The 27134-nt window shown below is 45.1% G+C and overlaps 1 protein-coding gene and 1 long non-coding RNA gene across 6 annotated transcripts in view; one reads left to right on the forward strand and one right to left on the reverse strand.

Annotated features, from left to right (window-relative positions):
• The first annotated feature begins 3383 nt into the window (after positions 1 to 3383).
• Positions 3384 to 27134, forward strand: part of LOC148039731 (U-box domain-containing protein 44-like) — a 140430-nt gene continuing 116679 nt past the window's right edge. The window contains exons 1-3 of one of the 5 annotated variants that reach the window (XM_087693569.1): positions 3384 to 4621; positions 4960 to 5512; positions 5639 to 5736. In XM_087693569.1, the coding sequence (XP_087549695.1) occupies positions 4169 to 4621; positions 4960 to 5512; positions 5639 to 5736 (1104 nt within the window). In that variant the 5' untranslated portion in view covers positions 3384 to 4168. Of the gene's footprint in view, positions 4622 to 4959; positions 5737 to 27134 lie in introns of all 5 variants that reach the window. The other 4 variants (XM_087693560.1, XM_087693572.1, XM_087693551.1 and 1 more) reach the window with 4 other exon arrangements.
• The window catches only part of LOC148039732 (uncharacterized), a 138050-nt gene continuing 116666 nt past the window's right edge, over positions 5751 to 27134 (reverse strand). The window contains exon 3 of the long non-coding RNA XR_015693223.1: positions 5751 to 6247. This is a non-coding gene — a long non-coding RNA (uncharacterized LOC148039732). The remainder of the gene's footprint in view (positions 6248 to 27134) is intronic.

Below are 27134 nucleotides of genomic sequence, written 5' to 3' on the forward strand. Positions count from 1 at the left end.
TAGAACATCTTTTCATGTGACTTCTCATTATCAGGAGTGGTTATATATATATTGTGGATCATTTCATCTTAACAATGACTATGTATGTGATATAGTTGGTGTAGGTGATGTGCAATTTACTTTCAGAATGGATCTACCTTTACTCTTTGGAGTGTATGCTATGTTCCTAAGCTTACTAAGAGTTCAATATCTACTAGTTAGTTGGGATACTCTACTACTTTTGGGAGTCAATTTCATGGAAATTCCACAACGGATAACTTCTTGTTGCTAAAGGAGCTAAATGTGGCACTTTGTATCCCTTTCATATATTTTCTATAAAAAATAATGTAATTGCAATAAGACTAAGAAGGAGAGGAGAGACATGGAAGTCGTTCCAAGACGGGAAGTCTCGAGAAAAATGGAGAAAGGAGGAGAATGTTGCACCTAGAATTTTGGAGAGAGAGAGGATTTTAGAGACAAACAATAAGAGAGAAGTCTAGAGATAGGAACAACACAAAGCCCAGAGAGAAGTCAAGAGAGATAGAGAAGTCTTGAGATAGAGACAACAGGAGAGAGTCTGGAGATAGGAGCAACGAGAAGTCTAGAGAGAAGAGTAGTAAGACAAGTAAGCCTAGAGACAAAGAAGGTTGGAGTAAGATCGTGAGCTAGCATGGAGTAGAGGTTGAAGTGAGGTCATGAGCTAGAGTGGAGAGAAGATTGAGGCATTGCAATGGAGTGAAGAGAGAATGAGAAATACATAGTAACACACTTTTATTAGCTCAATGATTGGTTCTTGCTGCAATGGTTGCCTTCCCTTTCTTTTTATATTTGAAGAGGGGAGGGAAAAAAATCTACATGAAATGTCTGGAGATGCCTAGGGATGTGGAAGGAGATATTCTCCACACATGTCACACAAAAAAATCCCTCAGTCGTCGGGGTAGCCTCCACAAGTTAGGTTAAAAGTCTGTCTTATACTTGGGACTGATCCAAATCCACACAGTACCTTGACAAAAAGTTTAGAGGAAGGTCTAGGGTTACTATCTCACCAAACTCTTTAGAGAAGTCAAGGAAATCTCCAGACAATAAAAGTCTCTAAAAAAGTTCTAAAATCACCCAAGTGACTAGGTGAAAAGTAAACTAATAAATTGCCTTATACATGATAAAAAGACTATTCCTATGCTATATACAAAAGTGAGTGCAACTCAAACGCTTCCTGTATAGAAGGTGAATAAAACTCAAAGCCTATTCATGTGCTATACAAAAAGAGCTCATATGTGGTATTCCCATGCAATGTATAATGGGCTCTAGCAAGTCTATGACAAGTTTTGTCTTCACATCCACAAGAGGTATAGTCTCATGGATCTCTTGATTGTAGCCATGTACAACCTTATCCACCCCTAAGGCCAAATATGTTGGATCCATTGAGGCATACAAAGCCATATGGCTTACTCGACTAGTGGGAGATTCATGCATTGCAAGAGAGATGCCCATTTTGTATTTTGACAATCAAAGTGCCATCCAATTGGGATGGAATCATGTTTTTCATGAAAAGACCAAGCACATTGAGGTGAAATATCATTTCATCAGGGAGGGGCTTGAAGACAAGCAATTTGAGCTTGTCAAGATTCATACAAATGTAAACCCTATAGATCTTATTGCAAAGAGTTTATCTTTCGAGCAATTTTCACACTGTAGAGTGCTGATGGACATTGGACAATATCTTCATTGTTTATTCTCCCTTAGAGATGTATTGGCCTTTAAGAGGGAGTTTTTTGAAGTAAACGCCAATACCCCAAGGCCAAGTGTCTCTAAGGCCTTTAAGAGGGAGGTTTTTGAAGTAAACATCAATACCCCAAGGCCAAGTGGGTACCCCTTGTACTAATACACATTATACAATCATATATAAGTGAAAATAATGAAGGAATAAGGGTAACTAAGTACCCACAAAAACATCTTGAATGCTTTGCTCTTTCATTCTTGTTCACACATCATCTTGCTCTCTCATTGCATTAATTTGGCATCCCACCATTACTTCCTTTCAGTTCTGGTCAATGTTCCCTTCTATTCTTCCCATAGTCTTCTAATTCTCTGCAAGGGTTACTTAAGGAATACATCTAGAGTAGATGTTGCTAGTCACATACTCTATAGGCCCTCCCTAAAATATGGTGCTTTTATTGAGAAAACTTGAAAAATCATTGAGAAAAAGAGAGAGAACTATGAAAGGGAGAAGAGAGGAAATAAAAGAGAGGAGAGAGAATGGATACAAACATGTAAAAACATACATGTACATACATCCACACACAAACACATACATACACACATATACATGTGTACACAATATTACACATATATGAGGTGAAAAAAGATGAGAGACAAGAGACTTGGTAAAAAAAAAAGTAAAAAGGATGAGAGAAGAATGATGAGAGGAAGAGAGAGAGCGCGCGCGCGCACACGCGCACACACACACACACACACACACACACACACACACACACACACACACACACACACACACACACACACACACACACACACACACACACACACACACACACACACACACACACACACACACACACACACACACACACACACACACACACACACACTTATGAGACTACACATATTAAAAACATATATACATATACCTACACATATACGCGCATGCATATGTATGCACACACATTTGTAAACAACATGCACATATGAGGTGAAAATAGATGAGACACATGGGACTTAAGAAAAAAATGAAAGGACATAAGAGAAAATTTATGAGAGGGAGACAGAGGAGGCACACTTATGAGACCACACAAATGAAAATATGTACTAAACACAAATATATATATACACACACGTACATGACACACACGCGTGCGTATGCATGCATCACACGCACACACATAGAAGAAGAAGAAGAAGAAGAAGAAGAAGAAGAAGAAGAAGAGGAACAAGAGAGAGAAATGCCGCATTGTCGACTATCCTTCATTTTGAGAAAAATAGGCTAGTGACTAGTTGTGCTGCTTATGCTAATAAGTAGATGGGGTCAAAAGCTACTAGCACTCCAATCGTAGATGAAGATTTGGCTAACCGTGCTAGCGCTCACTAAGAAAGCTGCTTCCCCTCAAGGTCCTTGTAGGGTGATTGTGGGGTTAAGTTTCCCCCACTCATCCTAGAACTCCCCAACACGATAGAGGGTTAAAAGGGGGAGTGGGGTCCAACTCGCCCTCGTAACCCTCTGTGTGATCCAGCTCTTAGACAGTCACAAAATGATAAACAAATGGGACTTGAATAAAAAAATACATCCCAAATTGTAAGTCAAAAGATTTTTATGTGCTTGGCATTTGGGATACATATTCTCTCTTTTTGGCCAATAGACTACTAACTAGCCTTCGTATTTCCTCTTCCGTTGACTACACTACCTTTTGTCCGAAGACTTTCTGCATCAGGTGGCTACTTCTTCTTTGCTGCTGCTGCTTCCTTTTCCTTTCCTTCCTCTCGACTCTCGAGTCTCCCTTCTTCATAGTCGTCATCCCGTTCTTTACGCGCTTTTCTCTGTCTGTTTGCGTGCCCTGCCTGATTAGAGATTCTTAGAACCTGTAATGTACCCTGCTTTGCATCAAAGGAGGAAGGAACTCGCCCCTTGAGTTGTCTCAGGATTTGTGGTTTCCCGTACTTGCAGAAAAATTGCTTTTATTACAGGCGAGTGAGATTTGGTTCGCTGTTTTATGCTTGAATGGCAGATTTGAAGACATCTACTGATCAGCATGCTAGCTTATTTCTGTTTTGCCAACGTGGTCAAAGAACACCATTTGTCTCGTAGTCGATATTCTTGAATCAGATGCCTTATTGCTATTGCTTATTTCAGAGATATACTGCACATTACCATTGTCGAAGTCTGGGCCTTTTGATCGGTCATGATGAAAGCTAGGGAAGCCTCTTCATTTCAAATTGACAATTTACATCTTTCTACTTTGATGTGGAGGAATTATATTATTCGTGAATCGTCCTGACAAGAACAGTTCGCCTAAAGCTCATGGAGATTCCTTTGACAGATGACCTTGAAACTTAGCAGTGGTGTCAGTGCAAACTTATTGGCTGCCATTAACAGCCGCTCATATTTATGTATTGGAAAAGTTGACGTGGGAAATTTGTGCTGGCTTAAAGAGGAGAACACACAAGAAAAGTCTTCATGGAAATGGTTGAGCCCTGCACGGAGCCACACTTGAAAGAGTATCCTTTCATTATGGTACTTGGAGAATTGAGCACAGTTCTTTCAAATAGGGATGATGAAACAACGCAGAAAGAAAATGCAAGAAAGGTTTCTTTCTTTCTGGAGCGAATTCGCAGTATATTTAGTGAGCTGGAGAAACTTGATGGCGCTGATTTAATGCCTGTGATGCACACACCAATTCAAGGCATTCTGACTACTATGTATGAACTGAAAGATTATCTCTTGCTCCACAGTTCTAAAAGCAGATTATACCAGCTTCTGCATTGTGAATCTTTGAATGATCATTTCAAAAACTTCATTTCTGGTGCTGCAAAGCAACTGATGCTTCTTTCCAAAGGCTTGCAACATCATGTGGAGGTGTACAATCAGATAACTCAGCTATCTTATGAGATGGAGCAAAGCCAATCAAAGGTACTGTGAGTTTGTATTTCCCAACAACTATGTTCATGGGGCCTGTGAAGATGCATTAAAAGGTGCAGCTAATCCAGATATGTCACTTTTTTCAATTACTGGACCTTGGATATTTTTTTTGCATCCATGAACATACTATCTGCTTGTATGCATGTGCGTGCGTGCATGTGTGTGTGGCCCAAGTTCACATATATGATTGTGCTTCATTTGAAGATGTTCGGTGAATGCACAATAGACTTTCCAATTAATCATCTCCACAAAATAAAGAAACACGAGTATGCAGCCACCTATGCTACCTGATAGATAATTTTTTTTTTTTTTTTCCTCCCGTGGAGCAGATCAGTGATTTGGAGGAATGCATCTTAAAGGCTCTCAATGAAGGATTAACATTTGATTCAGTTGATCAAACAAGTGGTCATGCACTCATGCTGGATATAGCAAGGGTTCTTGGGATCAACATTCACGATGTGAGTCAGTTCTCCTCACATATTGAAGTTTTAAGGAGAGAGATACAAGACACACAAGACCTTCAGATAGCAGACGTGCTAGATAGGCTCCTCAGGCATGTCACAACCGTAGGGGAGTCTATTCTGCAGCCTACACATGGTCAAAGTGAGGAGGAAAAGGTTATCCCACCATTTGGAACTTTTATATGTCCATTGAGTAAAGAAATTATGAAAGATCCAGTGGTGCTAGAAACTGATCGGATATATGAGCAGAGTGAGATAGAAAAATGGTTCAAGGTTTGCTTGGAACAGGGCCGACAGCCAACGTGCCCATTGACTGGACAGGTGCTCAAGTCATTACAACTGAAGAAAGATGCAGGGCTGCAGAGGACAATAGAAGAATGGCGCGAGAGAAACTTCAAAGCACGGATTTTAAGGGCCAAACGTAAGTTACAGTCAAATGTTTCATTTGAGGATTTCGAGAAAGCTTTAGAGGAGGTGCATCGACTGTCAGTAGAAAGCCCAATCAATAGGCACACAATTAGGACTGAGGGCCTCATACCTTTTATAGTGAGACCATGGTGGGAACGTTCTGAAGATAGTCATCGAGTACGAAACAAAGCATTGATTGCACTTCACAGCCTAGTTTTGAATAATAAAGACAACAAGGTATGCAGGTGTCATTTGCTTGCTCCAGCTTATGTATGATAGTTAGCTGCTCTAGCTTGAGATTGTAAGGTAATTCTTTTCTTATCTGTCAGTTTGGTTGTCTCAGTTTATGTATGGTAGCCTGCTGCTCTAGTTCAAGATAGTAAATACCTGTTTTCGAGGGGTAATGTCACTCATCTATCACATGGAAATATTAATGAAAATGGTATGTTGTTGAAAATACAAGAGAAGCGTAGTATAAGTCACCAATGATACATCAAAGATAAAGTAAAAAGTCTAATACAGGGTTGAGTCAATAGCCAATGAGGTGGTTTGTAATGCCAAATCATATTTGAATCAAAATAGAAGGTGCTGGAGTCCCAACTATGAACAAAAGCATCTCTCCTCGTCCTCATGCAACTAGAGTTGATATGTAGTCTCTCCAATCTCCCGTAGAGTGGACAATCTTCATCCTAGAGATTGTCTTTGAAGTAGGTATGTTTTGCAAATCTGCAACTCTTGAGCATAATTCCTGAAGCCAGACTTTTTCCAAATAGAGTGAGGGGAATTATTACAAATGGGAGTTGACTAGAAATGAGAAAGGTGTTGAGCCATCAAATCAAGGCATGGATTAGAATTAAATTGTAGCACACTAATGCCTAGTTTTACTCCTTAAATAGAGGCCCAAAAAGGTTTATTTATGTTAAAATGCCTTTTTTTTGAGAGAAAAGTGAAAATACAATTAACACACCTCAAAACAGAGTGTCTCAAGGCAAAAACCAATTACAAAGCAGCCCTGTAAAAGGGACTTCCATATGAAGAGTTATATAACAAGGGGAAGTCTATTACAAAGCTTGAGTGAATAGCCAATCAAGAGGTCTATAATGCCAAACCATGTGGGTCTGAAAGAGGAAAAAGGTGCCAGAATCCCATGTCCTAAGAAAAGCATCTCTCCTCTTCCTCATAGTCTTCGAGCTCAATCTCAGTCCAGATCTTGGAGAGTCTCTATAGTAGATATGTCCAAAAAATCAATAGCCTGTCTACATCTGGTTGTCCATATGTACCTAGCAATAATGCTAGCTATGAGCTCCCATATGTGACAATGTCCCTGAGTCCATACTGTCTATGAGAAATCCGGCATGAAAGTCTTACTCACAAGCCGCCTCGAGATGAGATAAGCCTGACATCCCTATACATCCTCATACCCACAAGCTGGGCCTCTGTCAATGACCCATGCAATTGTCCCCCGCGTAGCAATCATAGAATTTGTAATGCCATGAAACACCATCCTAAGGACTGTCCTCTAGACCTCCTGAGCTCGTGGGCAATTCCATAAGCAGGTCCTCTCTCCAATGGTGCGATCTCTCTTTGTCTTGAGTAGCTAATTAAAAAGCAGTGGCTGCCTCAACTTCTCTTCAACACTCGATGGGTCAATCTGATGAAGTCCTGTAGATAGTGATCTCCATGCCTGTATAATAGATGCAACAAATTTGACCTCAAAATTGTTCCCAAGTCTTGTAGCTTGGATATGCTGAAATAGCTAGTGTGAGAGAAGGGGGTGGGCTGAGATGAGAGATTTCAATCGTGGGATGATGTTGGAGCATGAAGGAGCATAGATCCAGGTTGGAGGGATCGTCAACGGCTATTGAGAAGCGTTGACAGGCCTCCAATCACGAGATATGTATGACATAGGGCGCAGTTTAATGAGTAAGTTGTAAATTTAATCTTTTTATGATAAATTCCGGTTGTAAATGATTGAAAATGGTTGTATTTGGTTGTCAATGATGTGATCTATCAAAAATGTTAAAGAAATCAAGAAAAATTAGTCATCATCACCTAGAAGAAGGCCCCTCACAATGAGCTTTACCATCAATTCTCTATTCTGATTCTCTAGGACAATAATCCCCAAACCACCACAGGATCTAGGCTGGATAATAACATTCCAAGCTATCTTAGCCCTTGCATGACTACCATCTCCACCAGACCAAATGAAATTCTTGATGAGCCGCTTCACTTGGCCAATGTACGACCTAGAGAAATCCCAACAAGAAGTTATGTACCACATGGTGGCTAATAGAACGTGATTTGCAACTACCATCCTACTTGCTAGTGATAAACTTGTGGTGCTCCAATTTAGTAGCTTTTGTCTTATGCTAAGTGATAAGGGTGCTAGCTGCTGCTCTAAAGAAATATCAATGCCTACATGGCAGCCCAGGTATCTCATAGAAGTGCCACAGGGGGACCCAAGTGAAACTCTCATGTGGTTTCCATTCTATTTGCCAAGTATCGCAGACCAAAAATCCATAGGATTTGTGCCAGTTAATAAGAGCTCCTAAGGGTTTGGAGAAAACCTTCATTGTAGTTACAAAGGCCCTAAAATTCTCCTCATCCCCATCCAAGTAAATAGATGTGTCATTTGCAAACTCTACATCCAGCAACTCCTCAAACTTTGAAATGGGAACTCTGATGCCTCGAATACATGTATTTCTATCCCTTAGGAAGCAGCTCATAGTCTCTGCAACAAAGAAGAAAAGGAGAGGTGGAAGGGGGCATCCTTGTCTCATTGACCTTTGAACGTGGCTATGAGTTGATGAATATAGAGCCGATACACCTCTGATCCATTGCTTTGGGAAACCCATCCTCAACATGGTGCCCTATAGAAACTCCCATTCAAATCTATCCCCCACTTAGATGAGGTCTTCATCCTCTTCATCAATTACTACTTGTGGAGTTGGCATTTTCAGCCAGCAAATCTTGCGCTTGCTGCATGGAGTCATCTTTGGCATCGTGCTGATTAATGGACTACGTTTTGCCACTGCTGTTCACATTATTCTTTTTGCTATATGGTGCATTGTACTCTGACAGGCTTCAAAATGCAGCAAACAGCCTCTCTATATGCTCCGGCAGCAGCAAACACAGATCCATAGTGTGGATTAGTGCTTGATGAAGCTAGACAGCAGGAACAGTGGGAGCAGGCTGGAAAAGTGTCAAAAGAGGCAGGCAACAACAACTGAATGAAAACACAGCAGATCTGATGACATGGTAGGCCGTATGATAGGGTTGGACAGTACATGTAGATGTTGATGATGGTGCCAGCACTCAGGGATAGCTGCTCAAATTCTGCTATTGTTGCAAATATAAAGGTCCAAGTTTGCAGCACATTCGAGATGACTGACCTCAGTCAGTTGTTACTTGTTCCAGCCTGCACACACACTCAAATTCTGCTACTGTTGCAAATATAAAGATCCAACTTTGCAGCACATTCGAGATGACTGACCTCAGTCAGTTGTTACTTGTTCCAGCTAGCAGTGTCCAAGGGGATGGGTCACTTAGGCCCTACACTAAATGCATCAAATTCTTAGATGAGCCCTCTGCATAAATGGCAGTGTGCAGGCTGGAACAAGTAACAACTGACTGAGGTTAGCCATCTCGAATGTGCTGCAAAGTTGGACCTTTATATTTGCAACAGTAGAGCAGAATTTGAATTAGAGCCTATAATGAATAAGTCATCCATGTATAAAAGAATGTAGTTGACCCCCTTTGAAGTAGTTTTGACATACAAAGTTGGATCATATGGGCTAGAATGGTAATGATGAATTTGAAGGAACTCATCCATCCTATAGAACCACGAACGTGGTGATTGCTTCAACTTATAAAGAGCTTTTTGCAAATAGAACACCTTTTCCTTATAGATTGAACAAGATAACCCGGGAGGTTGCTCCACATAGACTTTCTCATTCAGATAGCCATTCAGGAAGACACTTTTGACATTCATTTGATAGAGCAGTCAACTGTGGTGAGCAGCTAGTGCAACTAATAGGCGGATGATGTTAGCTTTGTAGTCGAAGCAAAGGTCTCTTCATAGTCAACACTAGGCTTTTGTTGAAAGCCTTGCACTACAAGGCGAGCCTTAGTTGTCCAAATTTCCATAAACTTTTAATTCTATGCTAAAGATCGAGTTGGTCATAATGACCTTCTTGTGGTGTGGACGATCCACCAAGGTCAAGGTTTGTTCTGGTCAGTGCTCTCAAGCTCCTCCATGGCCTCTTGGCATTGGGGATGTTGTAGAGTGTGCTATCTAATCTACCGTCAAGACAGATGCAAATGAGGTAGTAGGTGCAAGTTGGGCAGGTCTTCTTGGGCCCTTTGGGATGAAACTCGATGGAAGGATTCCCAAATCTCCCATGGTTTGCTCGTATAAGGGAGGTAACAGGTCCTTGAGAGGAGGCTTAGAAGTGGAAGTCTTTGCAAGTAGGTCTAGAGTGGGTAGTAGACTTGGCTTAGACGACACTATATTAGGCAATGTAGAGGGAATGAACCCTTGTCCTTTGATGCTGTCGGAGATTAGGAAGATCATCACCAACTGTCGAGGGAGTGAACCGTAGTCCTTAGATGTCGAGGAGATGGCTTGTGTAGCAAACTCAAATGCTTGTGGCTTGAATGCTGAAAACGCAAATGTTTGATGCTGGTCGGCAAGAGAAGAAGGCAGCCAGTGCACAAAACACAGCCACTAGCTCACTCTGATAATGGAGGATATTGACGCCAGGAAGAAGGGAGGCCACCAGGTGCAAGAAAACTCCAAGCAGCCAAACGTAGGGTATAGGCTGCTGCTTGATGGATAGAAGAGGTCGCCAATAGGGTAGGATTGACGTCAAGATGAGGGGAATCCTCTAGGTAGTCAAACACAAAGTGCAGGCTGGCCTAAGATGACGCTAGGAAGAGAGAGATGGTTGCCATGCTGAAGGAGAGAGATGGATGCCCACCACGAACCACAATGTCCGCTTGAAGGGGTGTGAGGATAGTGGAGTGGTTGGAGGGAGGAGGAAAGAGTGTCGGAATGATGAAGGAAGAGGGGTAAAGAATGAATGAAGTGACGGTCTATTTGTAGGCATAAGCTGTCTAGGGTGGCGCATCACTGAGTGGGCGCCCACTAATGAAATGACCCAAATGTGGACACTAGTCCTTTTTGGGACTGTTAGTGCGAAACCCTAAATGAAGTATGTAAAATGAAGAAGTGGTTTCTCAACACCCCCTCTTAGGCTCAAAAAGGGATGAAGAAAAAGAGGGGCGAAGAGAGATATAAAGATGTAGAGGATCTTGGAGATTCAAGATTGCCACCCGAAAGGTAACCCCTGTAGTAAGGAACAGTAGATGGGATGAATTGTAGGACCTGGCTCCACCTCGGGGTAGAAGCCACTAGAGTCGTAACTCTATGTTGGAAGGAATTTGAAGCTCTCGTCACCAAGTCGTGGCTAAACATTCAAGGCCGCGATCTAAGTGGTCTCTAGAGATCCTGGGTATCAATAGGAGAAATGAGTGCTCAAAGCAGCCATTCCCAAAGAGTAAATGGTGGGTGAAGAACTTCATGATAAGTAGGTGCCCCCTTTGAAGGTGGAGATAGAGGGGCCCCCTTTGAAGCCGAAGAAGTAGTAGGAGCCCCCTCTAAGGGCAAAGAGAGTACCTCTTTGAATCCCCCTTTGCGAGAGAGAGCGAATCTAAAAACTCATGGATAATGGACTCTGAATCAACGGATGATTAAGAAAGTGCCGCCGGTCATGCCGAAGGTATTTGGGGTGTCGAAGATGTCGAAGAACTCCCAGAGATGTCCTCTTGATCTTGAGTAGTCGAGGGTGGGAAAGGTGAGGCCCATGTTGAGCCAAGGGTGGGCAACAATCAATGTCTCTCAATGGAGTGGATTGTAGAGCCAAGGTAATAGAAGGTGTTGAACAGCCATTGTTCCTCGAAGGAGCAGATTGCTGAGGAGACGGTATCCAACAATCACTGTTTCTTAGGGGAGCTGATTGTAGAATCATGGGTTGTCGAGATAGCATTCTTAAAACCCTAGAAAAAGTAGGAGGAACCTCCATAGCGCAATGCGGCGGCCGCAAGGAGGCCGTAGTGCCTGACAATCCTCCATTTTCTCGAGAGGACTTAGGGCACATCGGATGCGTCTTATTGCCTTGAGCATAAAAATCTGAAAGCTGGTGTAGAATAAACTCTTGTAGAGGTGAGCACAAGCTCTACCGCCAAGACCTACGGACCGCTTATTGTTCAAGCGTTTCAAGTGAGCATTAATGACTACCTCTCACATAGTCTCGATGTGCCGTATCTCTCTCTCTACAAATGTAGTGAGCTTACCTTGATGCCCGATTGAGTTGCTTTTTCTCTTAAATACTCCGATAGCTCCACAATTCTTGATGCAAGCTCAAGCATCCTCAAACCTCCACCTCCATAGCTACATGCAAGAGAAGAGAAGAGAAGAGAAGAAGAAGAGAGGAGATGGTGGAGAGTTTCACTTTCTTGATCCCTCACCCTCACACACTCACTCCCTTACACTCTCACACTCCCTACCTTAAGCACACACAAGCAAGCAAAGAGAAGAGAAGGAGAGGAGGAGATGAGTCCACTTTGCCACACTCCAAAGAATAAGCTCTCATTCATCTTTTGAACTTTATATACAAAGCCCTAAATCCCATTTGGGTGGTTATCCCCTTTTTACATGGTCGGTCATAGCTTAGGTCCTTTTTTTCCGTTGTCCTCCTATCTTCCTAGCTTCCTTTCTACTGCCCATCTACCTTTACGGGTGGGAGCCGGGTACTCTTAAAATAAATCATGGTGCACCTTGCGCTTTTTTACAAAAAGTATTGACTTGCGTTTTTTTTGTGCGTCTTTCTCCTTGATTTAGGACTTTTCTGCACTTCTTGTGTTTCCATATTTTTCTTGGCATGCCTTCGTTTTTCATTTCACTTTTGCCTTGGCCTTGTCCTCTGCTTTAGAGTTTCCCGATGTTCCACCTTGTTCGTTTGAGGGTTAACGTTACCCCCCTCCTAGACGAGTGTCAGTCCCATGGCACTTGGTAGTGGTGAGAGAGACGGTGGTGCTGGGTGGCCAAGGGCTTCTTGAGGATGTGGACATACTGTGTTGAGGGTGTGTTGGAGGGATGTCTGGAATTGAAAGGCTCTTGAGGGTGGAATGAGCCCTGGTATTGGAGGGATGGTGAGGCGCGGGTCCATCATTGAAATTCAAAATGGTGTTAGATGAATCCATGCTCGGAGGATGGCGGGTGGATAGATCCTTCTTTGAAATTTAAGATGGTGTTAGACGGATCGATCATGTGACCCTCCGTGGCTTTATTCGTCTGCGTTGTTCCAAAGGAGCTTCTTCATTCACTTTCTGATTGTGGTTGTAGCATCCGCCCCTTGGTTGTGCTTTGCCTAGAAGTGTATTGCATGGATGATGAGGTCCGTGAAGCTGGTGGCGGGGCCTTTACGTGTACTTGGAAAGAAAAGAAGGTGCACTACCTGGGGTGTGTCTGCCTGACCGTGGAGTGCGTGGTGCCGATGCTTGTGGACTGGGAGATGGGTCTACCTTGGGCAAGCCCTTGGTGGTGTCCCACACTTGAGGACCCAGTTGGTGTAGACAGAGGGTGCGGTGTGTGGAGCTTAGGGTGACAGGTCTAACCATAGGCGAGTGGTACCTCCCTAGGTGTGTCCTGCCCTTGTTGTGCCCTAAGCATGTGTCGTGGGGCTAGGTATGAAAACACTAGGTGCAGTGATTTGTGGCGTGCAAAGTGTTTTTTTTTTTTTTTTTTTGATACCAGGGGTGCTCTCAAACTCTGCCCTGATCTTCCTTGGACGAGTCACGAGGTGGTCTTAGGGATTTCGTCAAGAAGGCATGGCTCTGCAGGTATTCCTTGATATTAGTCATCGCATTGAGAGGTGTGGTTAACAAAAAAGGATGGTTGCATCTCGTAAAGTGGCTATATTCATGTCTTCAAGGATTTTCATGCAAAACGAGGGAAGCAAGGTTGCCCTCATCATGAGCCTAGCCATATCACAGCTATCTATTCCTAGGTTAATGTAAAAAAAAAGTGGGGGGAGGTGGGCTTCCTCAGCTACTGGCTTTTGTTTAAGCAGAAACGTAATGATCCTTAGGTAATTGCAAGCGGTTATGAAGCCTAGGTCTGGGCAGTAAGAGAAATCCTCAAGGAAGCGGTTAATAGAAGGGCGCAAGTGTTAGCAGATATTAGTCAGCTCATGGTGTGAGTCTGTGTGCCAGAGGCTGGGCATTTTATGTAGTATTTTATGGCACATTTTAGTGGCCATTTATGATGTATTATTTAGCATTTGTTGCTGGCCGACCAGCATTAAATGCTGGCCGACTGCATTTTATGCTCCCCACTTTTTGTGGCTATTTATAGGGCTCCTCCTCCACAGTCTTTAGTACTTCAGCCATCAGTGGAGATCCTTCTGGGAGAGAGGAGCCGGTGCTGAGGAGCCCACGCAGCCAGTGACTCACCGTTGTATGCTGCTGTCTCGTGTTCGATATGGATTCCATTTCCCGAGCATACATCTGAGTTCTCATCTGTCTACTGTGTTCATTCTTTCTTTCTTTCTTCTGTCTTGTGTTTCAGCATTTATTTCAGCATATTCTTCACGCTTCCATTGCTGCACCACTTCTGACATGGTATCAGATTTCAGGCTGCAACCTATTTGTGCTGTGTTTTCTTGCTGATTTCAGGATTTACACCCTTCTTGCTGATCAGCCAGCTGTCCTTCCTGCTGGCGACTGCTGATTTGCTGCTGGCGACAGTGTTTCAGCATTTGCGTTTTGCGTTTTTCTGGACAGATTTGCGTTTACTGCTGTTCCACTCTTTGCTGCCCGTGTTTCCTTCATCAACCTGCTGGCAACAGTCTTTAGACCCTGTTTCTTCAGTTTGCAGCCTGTGTTTTGCTGTTTACAGCATTATTTTTGACTGTTTTTCTGATTATTCAGGCCGTTTTTGCTGTTTTTGGCAGTTTTTGACTGATTTTTTGACTTTCTGCAGCAGATTTTGTCTTCTCTTGATCAGCCTTTGGGTTATATTGCATGTGAACTCACTATTTTTGGTGTTTTTGGTTGCGTTTTGGCTGTGCTCACTCTCTCAACGACCCTCTTTTCTTCTACTTCTCTTCTTATCCTCTCCATATGGCTCCTCCGTGCACTTCCTACAAGCTCCCCCCGGAGTTTGATGGAGTGGCCAATGCTTTGCGGTCGCAGACATCATCGTCTCCTGTCAGTTTTACACATATGACCTCGATGCTTCTTGAGCATGAGGCATCCTTGAGATTACAGGGGCGGCTTCCGGCACATTATGGAGGTGAGGCTTATGTAGCTTCAGAGAGGGGTGACGGGAAGAAGAAGTCGAAGGCCCAGTGTTACCACTGTGGCAAGAAGGGACATTTGCGGAAGGATTGCAAGAAGTTAGCGGCTTCCAGGAAGAAGGAGCAGAAGACGAAGCGGGATGGTGACTCTACCGATGAGTCCTCTCCTTCATCAGACTCCGACTCCGATCCTCCGACCAAGGAGAAGTCCAAGGCGCGAAAGGGATCCTTTTCTTCGGATCGCGGGAAGGGCTTGGTGGCCCCTTCCTCGGCTGCTTTCTAGTGGTGGTGATGTGGCCCTCACGACTCCTCGGTGCCAGAGAGGGAGTGTGAGCGGGTGTTGGTGGGGCTGCAGTGCCTCATCTATATTTTGATACAGGTGCATAGGATCCAGAGAGGGATGTCCCTGACGCATCGACGGTATCTGGCAGTGAAATCCTAGAGACTGGTGTTGATTTCTGGGTTCATGATGAGCTGTTCTTCTTGACAGAGAGCGAGAGGCTTTCGTCTGGAGCTCACATGAGGGGACACTTTGGTGGTTTGGCCAAAGGCGGGGAATCCATGGTCACATGTTCAGAGACATGTTTGGCAGATTGGCTTTGTATGTCCTGAGTGACATAGGTGACATTACACAGAGAGCTGCTATGAGTCTTCTCTATTTTCAGGTGTTGTTGGTACGATCGACATCGACATCAGACACTCTCCGAGGCTTCTTGGTGGTGGGCTGGCCACTCACCGCTTGGACATCCATGGTCCTTCTGGTGTTTATTTGTTGTGTAGTTTATGATTCTCCATCATTGTACTATTTCATTGTATCCGATCACACATGATCTGAGAGAGGGTGTTAGCAGATATTAGTCAGCTCATGGTGTGAGTCTGTGTGCCAGAGGCTGGGCATTTTATGTAGTATTTTATGGCACATTTTAGTGGCCATTTATGATGTATTATTTAGCATTTGTTGCTGGCCGACCAGCATTAAATGCTGGCCGACTGCATTTTATGCTCCCCACTTTTTGTGGCTATTTATAGGGCTCCTCCTCCACAGTCTTTAGTACTTCAGCCATCAGTGGAGATCCTTCTGGGAGAGAGGAGCCGGTGCTGAGGAGCCCACGCAGCCAGTGACTCACCGTTGTATGCTGCTGTCTCGTGTTCGATATGGATTCCATTTCCCGAGCATACATCTGAGTTCTCATCTGTCTACTGTGTTCATTCTTTCTTTCTTTCTTCTGTCTTGTGTTTCAGCATTTATTTCAGCATATTCTTCACGCTTCCATTGCTGCACCACTTCTGACAGCAAGTCCCCTACTCTAAAGGTCATGCATCCCTCAGGAGTTGCTATATTGACATTGTAGATCTTCGGAAAGTCATACCTACCATGCATCCCCCTATCGTAATCCACTCCCCGTGTCTGCGAGGGTAGGGCATGTAGGCGGGATCATTCCGTTATTCCTGTAGCGTGTCGCAGAAGGCCATCCATGCATCAAAATTGGTGTCCTTGGATGGTTTTGGGAACCTGATAGACCTTGTCTTGCCAGTAGTCCGTGGGCTCCTGTCTCCATTGTGTGATGGTGATGCTCCACTCCTCGGCCCATCGGTTCACTAGAGTATTGCCCAAACGAATGATTCCTTCCACTCGTGCGCCCTATGTTGGGCTTGCTCCACAAGTTCCCGTCTTCTTCTTCTTGTAGCAATAACATGCTTGGAAACCTGGGTACCCTCCGGCTCTTCTGGGGGTAGAGTAGGTAAGGGCGGACTGGCCTCCCTGATTTGCGGTTCTTCTTCGAATGCTTGCTTAAGGTCAGGCCCTTCCTCGGTGTCTTGTTCCATAGAGAGTTGGATTGGGGATGGGTGGGGCTGCTCTTGTTTCTCGAATCCAAGTTCCTTGAGCTCATCGGTGGAGAGACCGGCTTGTCGCAAGTAGCTACGTTGCTGCTCTTTGGTTATGCCCGTGCCAGGTGGAAGTGTGCGCCCTTGCAAGCCATATCTTAAAGCTCTGGTTGTCAGTTCTAGCTTCCTCCTCATTCTCTCCATCGAGTCCTCACCTTTAACTTGTGTGACATAAAGCACAATGCTCAAAAAGGCTTGCCTCTGCGTGTTGGAGCACATTTCAGTGGCCTCAGCTCTGGATTTTGCGAGCACCCTCTCACATTCTGATATTGCCAGGCGCTTTGTCAGTCCCTACACTCTTTCAAGGTTGCGTTTCTCCCAGCGCTGTGCCTTTTCTTCCATGTTTTCCTTACCTCTCTCCATCTCCTGAGACAGCATCATTACCACCTGTTGTGCTACTCGCTCCAGATTTCCATCACCTGGGTCTTCTCTTTATCTCGGCGGTTCAGCTGCTACTTAGCTATCCTCCTACCTTGCTCAGCTACAGAGTACTGTTGGTAGGCTTCTGCGATCCATTTCTGATAGATCTTCAGTGGTTTGCATACAACATTCAAGCTCTGCTTGGTGTAGCTTCCTTCCAGTCATGGCCATGGCCATTAGTGCCTCCACCTCCTCCCGGGCGTTCTTCAGGTCGTCTTGTAGGCTTCCTGTGGCTTTGTCGATGGCCGCGTCCCTCATTTCTGACACGGCTTCTATTTCTCTCTCCAGTCTTCCTTGCTCTTCCATTGTTGTCTACAGCTGGAATACCAAGGCATCCTCCTATTCTTGGCGTTGATCTTTTGGTGCTTGGTCTTCTTCTTGCGGGCTTTCCTATAGTTCTGCATGCATAGCTTCCACCCGTGCCATTTTGTTGCTGGAGCTTAGCATATTTTGCTAGATGAGCTACTTGTGGTCCCGTTGCTTCGCCACCAAGTCTTGGGCTTCATTCTCTAGTCTTTGCCTTAGGCGATCTTCATTTTCTTGAGCCTTCTTTTCTTGGGCACTGAGTTGCTCTTTCAAGCTTCAAATTTCTTTCTGATGCTCAGAGGCTTGCCGTGTCATCTCTAGTCGTAGGGCTGCGGCAACCTCTCTTTCGGCCTCTAGCTCCACAGCAGCGGCCTTCTTCTCTTTCTTGGCCCTCTCTAGTTGGGCTAGGAGTTTAGCGATGTAGGCATCATAGTCTGCAGCCGGGGGCATCGTTGGTAGTGCTGTGGTGGATGCTTCTAGCTTTTGCCACTTTGGGTCTTGCTTGGACTCGGCGTCCACCGCGCAGACAACCTTTTGGCTCCTGCCCCTGGTGCCATCTCTTGTACTTTTGTGACTAGGAATTGTATCATGGACATGAGCTGAGTGATGTCCATGGCAGACGCTGGCTCCTGTGTGATGGAGGTGGTGGTGGCCGTTTGAGGCATGAGAGTTGAAGGGAGGGGGTGTAACGGGGCCTTGCCCTTTTCCGCGATGACTGGGGCTACTTCAACGCCGCCGCTTGGTTTTGCCTTTGTGCCGTGGGCTCAAGGTGGCCATTCCTTTGGAACTGTAGGCCTCCTCTAGAGACCTGTGCATGGCCTCTGCCATGTCTTCATCTTCCTTTCTTTTTGGCTCTTCTGCCTCTCTCTTGGTTCTTCTCTTTCTCTCATCTTCGGCCCTCTTGGCTTCTTTTTGGGCCTTCCTCAACTCGGCCCATTCCTCCCTTGTCATCGTTTCTTTTGTCTCCTTCTATAGCTTTGATGGGGTTCCCTGCGTCTGTGCCTTTGGCTCTCCTTGGCCGGCGGATTGCGTCTCCTGCTCTTCCTTATCACTTATAGTCCTTTCGCTTGAATGCACTTGTTCATGGTGAGACAGTCAGTCAGGGGTTTCCCCTACTCCCTCTCCACCTTCCTCTGTGTCCTTCAAGACCTCCTGGATGATGGCCGTTAGGATCCCACTGAACCTGATGGTGGATGCTTTGGAGAGGACTTCTTTCGAGCTGATCTTGTTGTGGAGGTCGGGGATTCTCCTCTTGCTACCGTTCTACCAGTGGTTAAAGCTTTCGCTGAGCTTTCAATAGTTTTGCGCACGAAGGCGTTCCAATCTATTTCGTTTGGGAATCCTGCTGCGATGCTCTCCAACAATGGCACCCTGATTCTGTTCATAAGGGCATTGTATCTTTGACTGGAGAAGTGAGTATGGGCCATCTTTGCTTGCAGCTTGATCTCAGGGTTTGGAATATCCGCTAAACTTATCCCATCCAGTGTGCGTACGACAGCCTTGTTTATCCCTAGCATGCTGTACATGTCCCTCTTTGGGCGTCGCTCGGTCCTGCTAGTTAAGCCTAGGGCCTTCTCCACCACCTCAGGGCTTAATTCCACCTCTACTTGGTGGGCTTCTTCCCCTTTCCTGATTGTCACCATGCCACAGTTCCTTTCGGCATCGAAGCTCCTTAGAAACTCTGCGCATTTTTCGTAGTTGACTGCCTGCCCAACCTTTTCTACATACTTTTGTAGGCTCCACTGGTTCACGAGTCGTTTTATTGGTGGCTCTTCCATGATGACGTTCTCTAGGTTCACGGTGTGCTTGAATGTGAACTGGTTGTAGCCCCTCGTTTTTACTGTCAAGCCATACTTAGCTTGCTCTTCCTCCATGAATGGAAGCTTGCTGCCTTTATCTTGCCTTGCCATTTTAGGTTCCTGTCATATATCATGGTTCACCATTAGTATTCCTAAGACATTTTCTTGCTGGAAAATAAATAGGAATTGATCATGCTTTTATGGCAAGAAGAACATGCTTTAAGCAACAAAAAGAAATTTCCCTTGAGTAGCTCTATTCATTTCCAAGATCTTATGACACTTTTCCTTGATTTCACCTTTCTTCACCTTTACCCCCTCCCCCCCTTGGGAACGAGAGGAATCCTTCCTAGGATTGGACATGGGAGAGGCAAGACATTTGAGCACGGTAGGGTGCTATTTACTTGGGCATCAGCCAATTATAGAAATCAGGGTTGTATTTCAATTGGGCATGACGATCGAGCTTTCGAGGGCTAATGCATACTTGGGTAATGTAAGTCAGGACATCGGTTAGAAAGTCACCCGAGTTGATGCGGCTAGCCACATGTAGCTCTTCTTCCGTAAGGATACGATCAATGTAAGGATGGGCCAAGACCTGGTCGTCTAGATGTTTGGATCGTGTGGTGGTCAAGACCCTAAACGAGGTTGGTGCTACGTAAGTCGGGTCATACTCAGTTGTTTTGATGGCATGTTGCTGCTGAGCATTAGTTATTATTTGGCAACCCCGTTTCTCCCATTGGAGACGTAGGTTACCCCATTTTTGGAGAAACGAGGAGTTAGAGTTAGCGAGGCGAGTAAGTTTCTCAATCTCAACGGTTGACGCAGGCCTTTGGGGCTTGCGGTAGGATGTTTTTAGTCATTTGATGAATGCGTGCTCTTTTGAGATTTCACCATTATCGATTAAATCCTTTGAGACTTTGGGGGATATTACGGTTATAAACTTGTATTCTTTCCAAGTGCAGGATAAGGAACGAACCTCGGTGGCAAGGGGTTCATCAAGCAAGCCGAGGTCAAGTCTTTTATAGTTCCTAGCGAATGTGGTATCCAGGAGTTTGATGCAAGTTACCAAGTCATCTCCCGTATTCTCAGCAAGGTCCTTGGCGATTGATAGAAATGAACGTCGCTCGTAGGAAGGCCTAAGGCTTGATGGTGGTTGAGGTGGAAGGGAGCTAGACACTAATGGTTCGAGGGGGGGATGACGTGATAATGGTGTGTCTATAGGTAGTTCCTTAGCCTAGTCGGTGGGACTGGTGCGGCTTTGGGGTACTGAGGGTGGCGTCAGGGGCACGGATGGTGCTTTGCGCGCCTCATGTGTAGCCACTGGGATGCCAAGCTCTCTAGCCTTAGATGATTCCGGGAAGTCACGCGTCTGTGTGGTTCGATAGGTTGGTTGGGGTTTTTTGACCGCAGCCATCGTGGGTTCTATAGTCTTGGCCGCTAGGGTTTTCAGGGTGGTCACTGCATTAGTAGAAGCGTGGCTTCCTGAAGATGGGGGGGCACGTGATGGGCGTGGTTGGACCGTGCTTCTAGCATGTTTTTTCTTGGGCACCCATATCTAGTTGTTGCCTTCGTAGTATCCTTGAGCTTGCAACAGATCTTTGGGGATCTATCGTGGCTTGACTCTGCGCCTATGTCGATAGCGTCGGGTTGGTTGTTTAGGGTTTGAATGACGGTTGTGAGTTGTGCGGGGCGGTGTTTTCTGGCTATGGGGAGGTCGTTTTTGGTGCTTCGGCACCCATTTAAGTGCGGGCTTCGAGACTTTGGGGATGGCCTTAGTTGGCGGCGGTTTTGTAGTCTGGGTGGGTTGTGGTGGCTCATGACCCTCCTCCCTAGGCTTGGTCCTAGGTAGTTCTATCGGCGGCATGGCGGGCTTGGGTGGAGCCTTGCTGCCCTTGCTGAAAGCTGTCACGATTCGAACGTTGCCAATGGCCAGGTGAATATGATGGAGATCATAATCTACGGTGCACTGCTCCTGTTTCTTAAAGGTGCGTCCTAATAACGATTCTTGACATGCACCCTTTGTGTTTGGCAATATGTAGAAGATGACGAATAGGCTCTTAGACTCGATAGAGACTGCGATCTTGCATTTCCCTAGGAGTGTGTATGACCTGCCTCCGAATGGGCTAAGTTTAGAGTTGGTGGGTTGTAACTGTGGCTGACCAATGAGGGTCCAATGTGCGTGAGTCAGGACGTTATAGTCAGCTCCCTCGTCAATCAAGACATCAAAAGTATGCGTGCGCCGAGCGGTGGCCATGATGCATAGGTATGGTGGTGCTACTACCTCTTCATCCTCGTCCTCTAGTTCAGTGATGGTGACTACACGGACATTGACAGGGGCTTCCAGCATGAGGGGCTCATGCAGTGGGTGTGTGGGAGGGTAGTACTTCTTCGTGTGACTGTTGTTAAAGAAGCCTATGCTCTCACCTTCAAGGGTTTCAAGTTCCACATTGCCCGTCCTACTAATGGTGCGCACTCCGAAAGGTCCCAATCCTCAAAATTTCATTTTTTGCTTGTGGCCCTTTATTGAGTAGAGCAAAACAAGGTCTCCCTGCTCAAAGTCGCGTTGTTTGACATGCTTGTCGAACCACGTCTTTCGTCGTGCTTTCTCACAAATTAGGGCGTGTGTAGCTAGGAGCCGAGTCTCAGTGAGTCGCTCCAATTCCATGAGGCGGTTGGTCCAAGCTTCCCTCCCCTCCCATCTCTCCTGCATTGCTATCCTCAAGCTAGAGACAAGGAATTCTAATGGCAAAATTGCCTCAATCCCGTAAGTCATTCTAAAGGGCGTTTGTCCCACTGCCGTTTTATAAGCCGTCCGATAAGCCCATAATGCTGCCATGAGTTTGTTGTCCTAGTCATTCGTGAAGTAGAAACCACCTTCGTAAAGATGGTGACTAAGATCTTGTTCGTGGATTTTGCTTGGCCATTAGCTTGAGGGTAGTAGGGTGAGGATTTCTTGTGGATGACTAAGAAGGTTGAGAGCAGGTGGAAAATCACCTCGTTGATGAAGTCCGTGCCTTGGTCACTTACGAGTTCAATAGGGCAACCAAATCGTGAGATGACTTGCTTCCATAAGAACTTTGCCGTGGTCCTAGCGTCATTCTTTCTGGTGGCTTGTGCCTCGGCCCATTTCGTAAGATAGTCAGTTGCTACTATGATGTATCTAGCTTGTGAATACTGCGCTGCGGGGCTGACGGGTTTGATGAAGTTGACTCCCCATTTCTCAAAGGGTTGGCGTGCAATGATAGACGTTAACTCCATCTTATCCTTTTGGACAGGGACTCTAGTCCTTTGGCACTGTCGTAATGTTTTACGAACTTAGCAGCACCACGAAATAGAGTGGGCCACCACAACTGAGACTGTAGCACCTTGTGGGCTGTCATATCCCCGCTGAAGTGCCCTCCAGCAATTCCTCCATGCGCTTCGCTCAATACATCGTGCATTTCGTGCTCGCGCACACACTGCCGTAGCAACCTGTCTTGCCCTAGTCTATAGAGTTGACCGGCCATCAATTGGTAAGGTTGGATTTTCAAAACAAGTTGTCGAAGCCTAGCCTTCTCGATAGGTCTATAGGGCAGACCGTGCTCTAGCACTTAAACTATATCGTCTACCCAGTACGGCGTTAGATCGGCTTTGAACAAATCTTTCTCACTAGACAAGCTGAAAAGATGAGCGTCTGGCAAATCGTCAGCTATGCCCTGCCTAGCAACTTCTCCTGCAGGTATTCGGAACATGTGATCAGCCATGTAGTGCTGCTTTCCCTTGCGTACGACCACAGAGAAATCAAATTCTAGAAGGAGGAGTAGCCATCTAGCAATGCGTCCAGTAGCGCATGGCTTATTTACAAGATAGAGCAATACTTGATGTTCTACGAAGAAGGTGAAAGGCGTGGCCAAGAGACAGTGTCGGAACTTCTTTACAGCAAACACCATGGCTAGCCCTTCCCTTTCTGTGGTGGAATAGTTCATCTCCGTGTTGGTGAGCTGTCTGCTGGCAAAACTCATGGGCTAATCCAAATTATGCTCCCTTGGCTGGCATAGGACAGCTCCAATAGCAGAGTTAGACGCGTCTATATGCACGTGGAAGGTGATGTCCCAGTTTGGGGTGTGTAAGTAAGAGCCTTCTTCAACTCCTCATATGCTCGTTGGCACTCATCAGTCCACTCGAATACGATCAGTAGCTTATACAATGGTCTTGCAATCAATGCGTAATTCAACACAAAGCGTCGATATTATCCTGTGTGATCCAAGAAGCATTGAACTCCCTTATAGTCTTTGGTAGCGGGCAGGTCGACAATGACCTTGACCTTTGAAGAGTCAGTGGCTATGCCATTCTTGGACACCACGTGCCCTAAGATGCATCCATGCTTGACCGAGAACTTGCATTTCAAGGGGTTCAATGTCATGTTGTAAAGTCTGTAACATTCAAAGAGTGCTAGTAGCTTCTCTAAGTGTTCTGCCCAACTAGAATGCACCCATAGGTCATCTACAAACACCTCTAGCTCTCGTCTAAGCATATCTTTGAAGATGGTGTACATTAGCTGTTGAAAGGTTGCAGGTGCGTTCATCAATTGAAAGGGCATTACAATGTAAGCGAAAATACCCCATTCAGTAGCAAATGTGCTCTTGTGTTTATCGTCGGGGTGTACTTGCACCTGGTTGTATCCTGATAAGCCATCCAAAAAGCTGTAGGCCTCTTTGCCTACTACCCTTTCAAGCATGTGCTCTGTGTATGGTAATGGATAATGATCCCATTTTGTCGCGGCATTAACCTTCTTATAATTCACGCACATCCGTATCTTCCCATTCTTCTTCATGACTATCACAATTGGTGATACCCAGTCCGTGTGCTCTATTTCATAGATGAATCCTGCCCTCATTAACTTATCGATTTCCTCCCTGACGGCTTGGGCACGTTTTGGATTCATAGGGTACGGTCGTTGTTTCACTGGCACCGCATCAAGGGCCGTTGGAATGTTATGCGTCACCACTCTAGGATCCACGCCTTTAAGCTCATCTAAGGACCAGGCGAACACATCCACATACTCTTGCAAGAGCGTAACGAGACTGGCCTCTTCCTCCTTGGTCAGGGCGTCAGCTATAAACACCGGTCGAGGCTTCTCGCCTTCCTCTGCCAAGTTGACTTCCTTGATCTTGGCAGATCCCTTGATTGCCTCACTTGTCTCTCCTTGTCTCTTTGCTCCGAACAAGACCACTCCTCTTTCGCCCTTCTTAAACTTCATAAAGCGTCTCGGTAGGTCTTGTGGTTTCTTCTGCTGTTCCGCCTCCTTCTCTGCTTGTTCTCTCCTTTTTCCCTTCAATCGCTGGTGCCTAGGGTGGATTGGCAGGTCCCCCTTGGTACGTTTGGTCCTAGGGTGTCAGGGTATATCCAGATCACTCTCTGTGCTCACTTTCGATTCAGAATTAAACTCGCAATCCTTGCTAGAGGAAGAAGCTTCCCCTGGTAGTCAGACCTTGGTGGGTGTGTCTGTTCTAAGCAAGGATGTTGTCAGTGATTGGGCTATTGAAACCAGCCTTCCTTCTTGGATAGGGTGGTGATAACCTGATTTAAGAGTTAATTACAGCAATAAATAAATGCAGAGAAAATGAAATACACACTTTACCATAAGATTCTTGGACAATAGACTCCCTGTTGGCCCCAAAACTGGCGCCCCTTGCGGTATTTCTTTAGCTTCATTCAATTGGAAGGAGTACAACTTGAGATTCTTCAATCTCCTCGTGCTAACCAATTGCTCTTGCTGTCATAAATGACCAGCAAGCCTTTTGGGTCATTTGCCCCATGATTCACCTAGGACTTCTTCTCCAATTTGACCCTTGGCTGGCCAAATGCTGCCCCAAATCAATTCGGGATGGGTTGGCTCTTGAAATCCCTTGATAATCTTCAATTATCAGCTGCTGATTTCAGTCCCTTGAGCCTTCAATCTCTGGCATGGATCCCAAGGTGATTGCTAAACCCTAATTTCTGCTGTAAATTAGGGTTTACTGCAGAAATTACAGATCAGCCCACCAAAAATGGCTGAGATCTCCTACGAATGGCTAAGAATTGCTGAGAATGGCTGAGCATAGATTGAAGGAGATGAGAGAATGCTGTAGAGAGAGAAAATTCTGAGATTTGTTGCAAAAAACTGATCAAAATCAGCTGCTGCCCTGCTGTACTAGCCCCAAACGGATACACCAACGACAATAGGAGCATCAGAGACTGTGATCTTCAGGAGAAAGTGCATCAGCAGCAATTGCCAGCTTCCCAAGGTCAAGAATATGCAATCTCCATCTCCAAAATGGTCTCCAATGGCTAGGAATCGGCCCCAAAAGCTGGCAGCAATAGTCCAACACCTCTTTTCAACAGCTCCAAAATGAAAAAACGAGATTTCCCTCTCCCTTCAGCCCTATTTAGCCTTTTCCCCACTTGCATGGGAAAGTTTTACCAAGTGGCAGCTTTCTTAATCCATTTTCAGCAATTTCCACCAATTTTCAGCCATTTAATTAATTTTCAGAATTAATTAATTCTGAAAATTAATTCAGCCCTTAATCCATGCCCAGAAAATTGACCTTGCCCATCCAAAAATTAATTGGCTAGGCCATTTGCAACCCAAAGTGATCCCATACATTAATTGACCCTTGGACAAGCATTAATTCATTAATTAATACGTAGTCCCTAGTGTCACCACTGACACTTAATGGTCAATTAATGGTCCTAGGGGCAAATCGACACCAAAATTCACCTAGAATCTAACAAGTGTAACTTGTTACAACTTTTGCTTTTGACACCCATCTTTTTCACAGGGTCCTTCGGCCTTCAAGTGTGAAAAAGTAGCTTGCATCTCACATGTGCATCTTTTAATTGCACATTTAATTAATCCTTTAATCAAATGTCAATTAAACATAAGCAAAGCATTAAATTTTCACGTCCTTGTGACAGACCACCCCCTTGAGATCCTTGCAATCGTCCTCGATTGCACTGTAATGTGTCAAAGCAAACAATATTGCACTGGAATTTTCACAAGGCATCATAGTCAACACAACATTGGCCACTGCTGGCTAACTATCTCATATGCCCACCATTTGCTGAAAATTTCCAGCTAGCATAAACATAGCATAAAGCTCAACAATAGTCTAGAACTGTTGCCAGAAACTCATCGGATGCATCCCAAACTCTTGTTTCTCAACAGTGCTAACTACACAACCATAGTAAAGCATAAACCGAGCGGAAACCATGGCTGAATTGTCAATGGCATTCACTACACATGCTGCTGTCCATAGAACCAGCTGAATACCACTGAAACTAATGATCATACACTGAAAACTAGCACTCGGTAATTAGTCTCTCATGATCATAACTTGATGCAAATGTACAGTTTCAGAGCTGTAGTGAAAACCATACCCATCTGCATACATACCATAGTGACTAGTACACTGAATAGTGACCTCATGGCGGACATACTGTCAGCACAGTACCTTGGATGCATGCTGAATACATCCGAGATCCACTATACACGAGAGCAGTCCATTCCTGGAGGAGTGGAAGTGCTACCTCCCCCTTGAGTATCAGGTGGTACTTTGGATCCTTGCCCTGCTGAACCTGAAAGAGCCCGATCCAAAGTCGGCTCTAAGTGAAATGCATCAAGGTAAAGTTGCAACAACTGAGGATGGTCTGCCAAGTCATCCTCTTCCATCCATTTGGCATCCATTGGTGAACAGTTGTGAAACTTCACCCAATAGCTTATGGAAGCTTTACCTTTGACCTTTTATCTTTATGTGCCAAAGTCTACTTAGATACCAATATCTTATTCAGCTCCTCTACATTGGACTGAATTTCAGCAGATACATCCTTAGGCACATCACCATAAAAA

This window comes from Lygodium microphyllum, chromosome 2 (genome assembly GCF_053477565.2).
Source record: "Lygodium microphyllum isolate KBCC chromosome 2, Lygodium_microphyllum_v1.1.10, whole genome shotgun sequence".
Classification (NCBI taxonomy): Eukaryota; Viridiplantae; Streptophyta; class Polypodiopsida; order Schizaeales; family Lygodiaceae; genus Lygodium; species Lygodium microphyllum.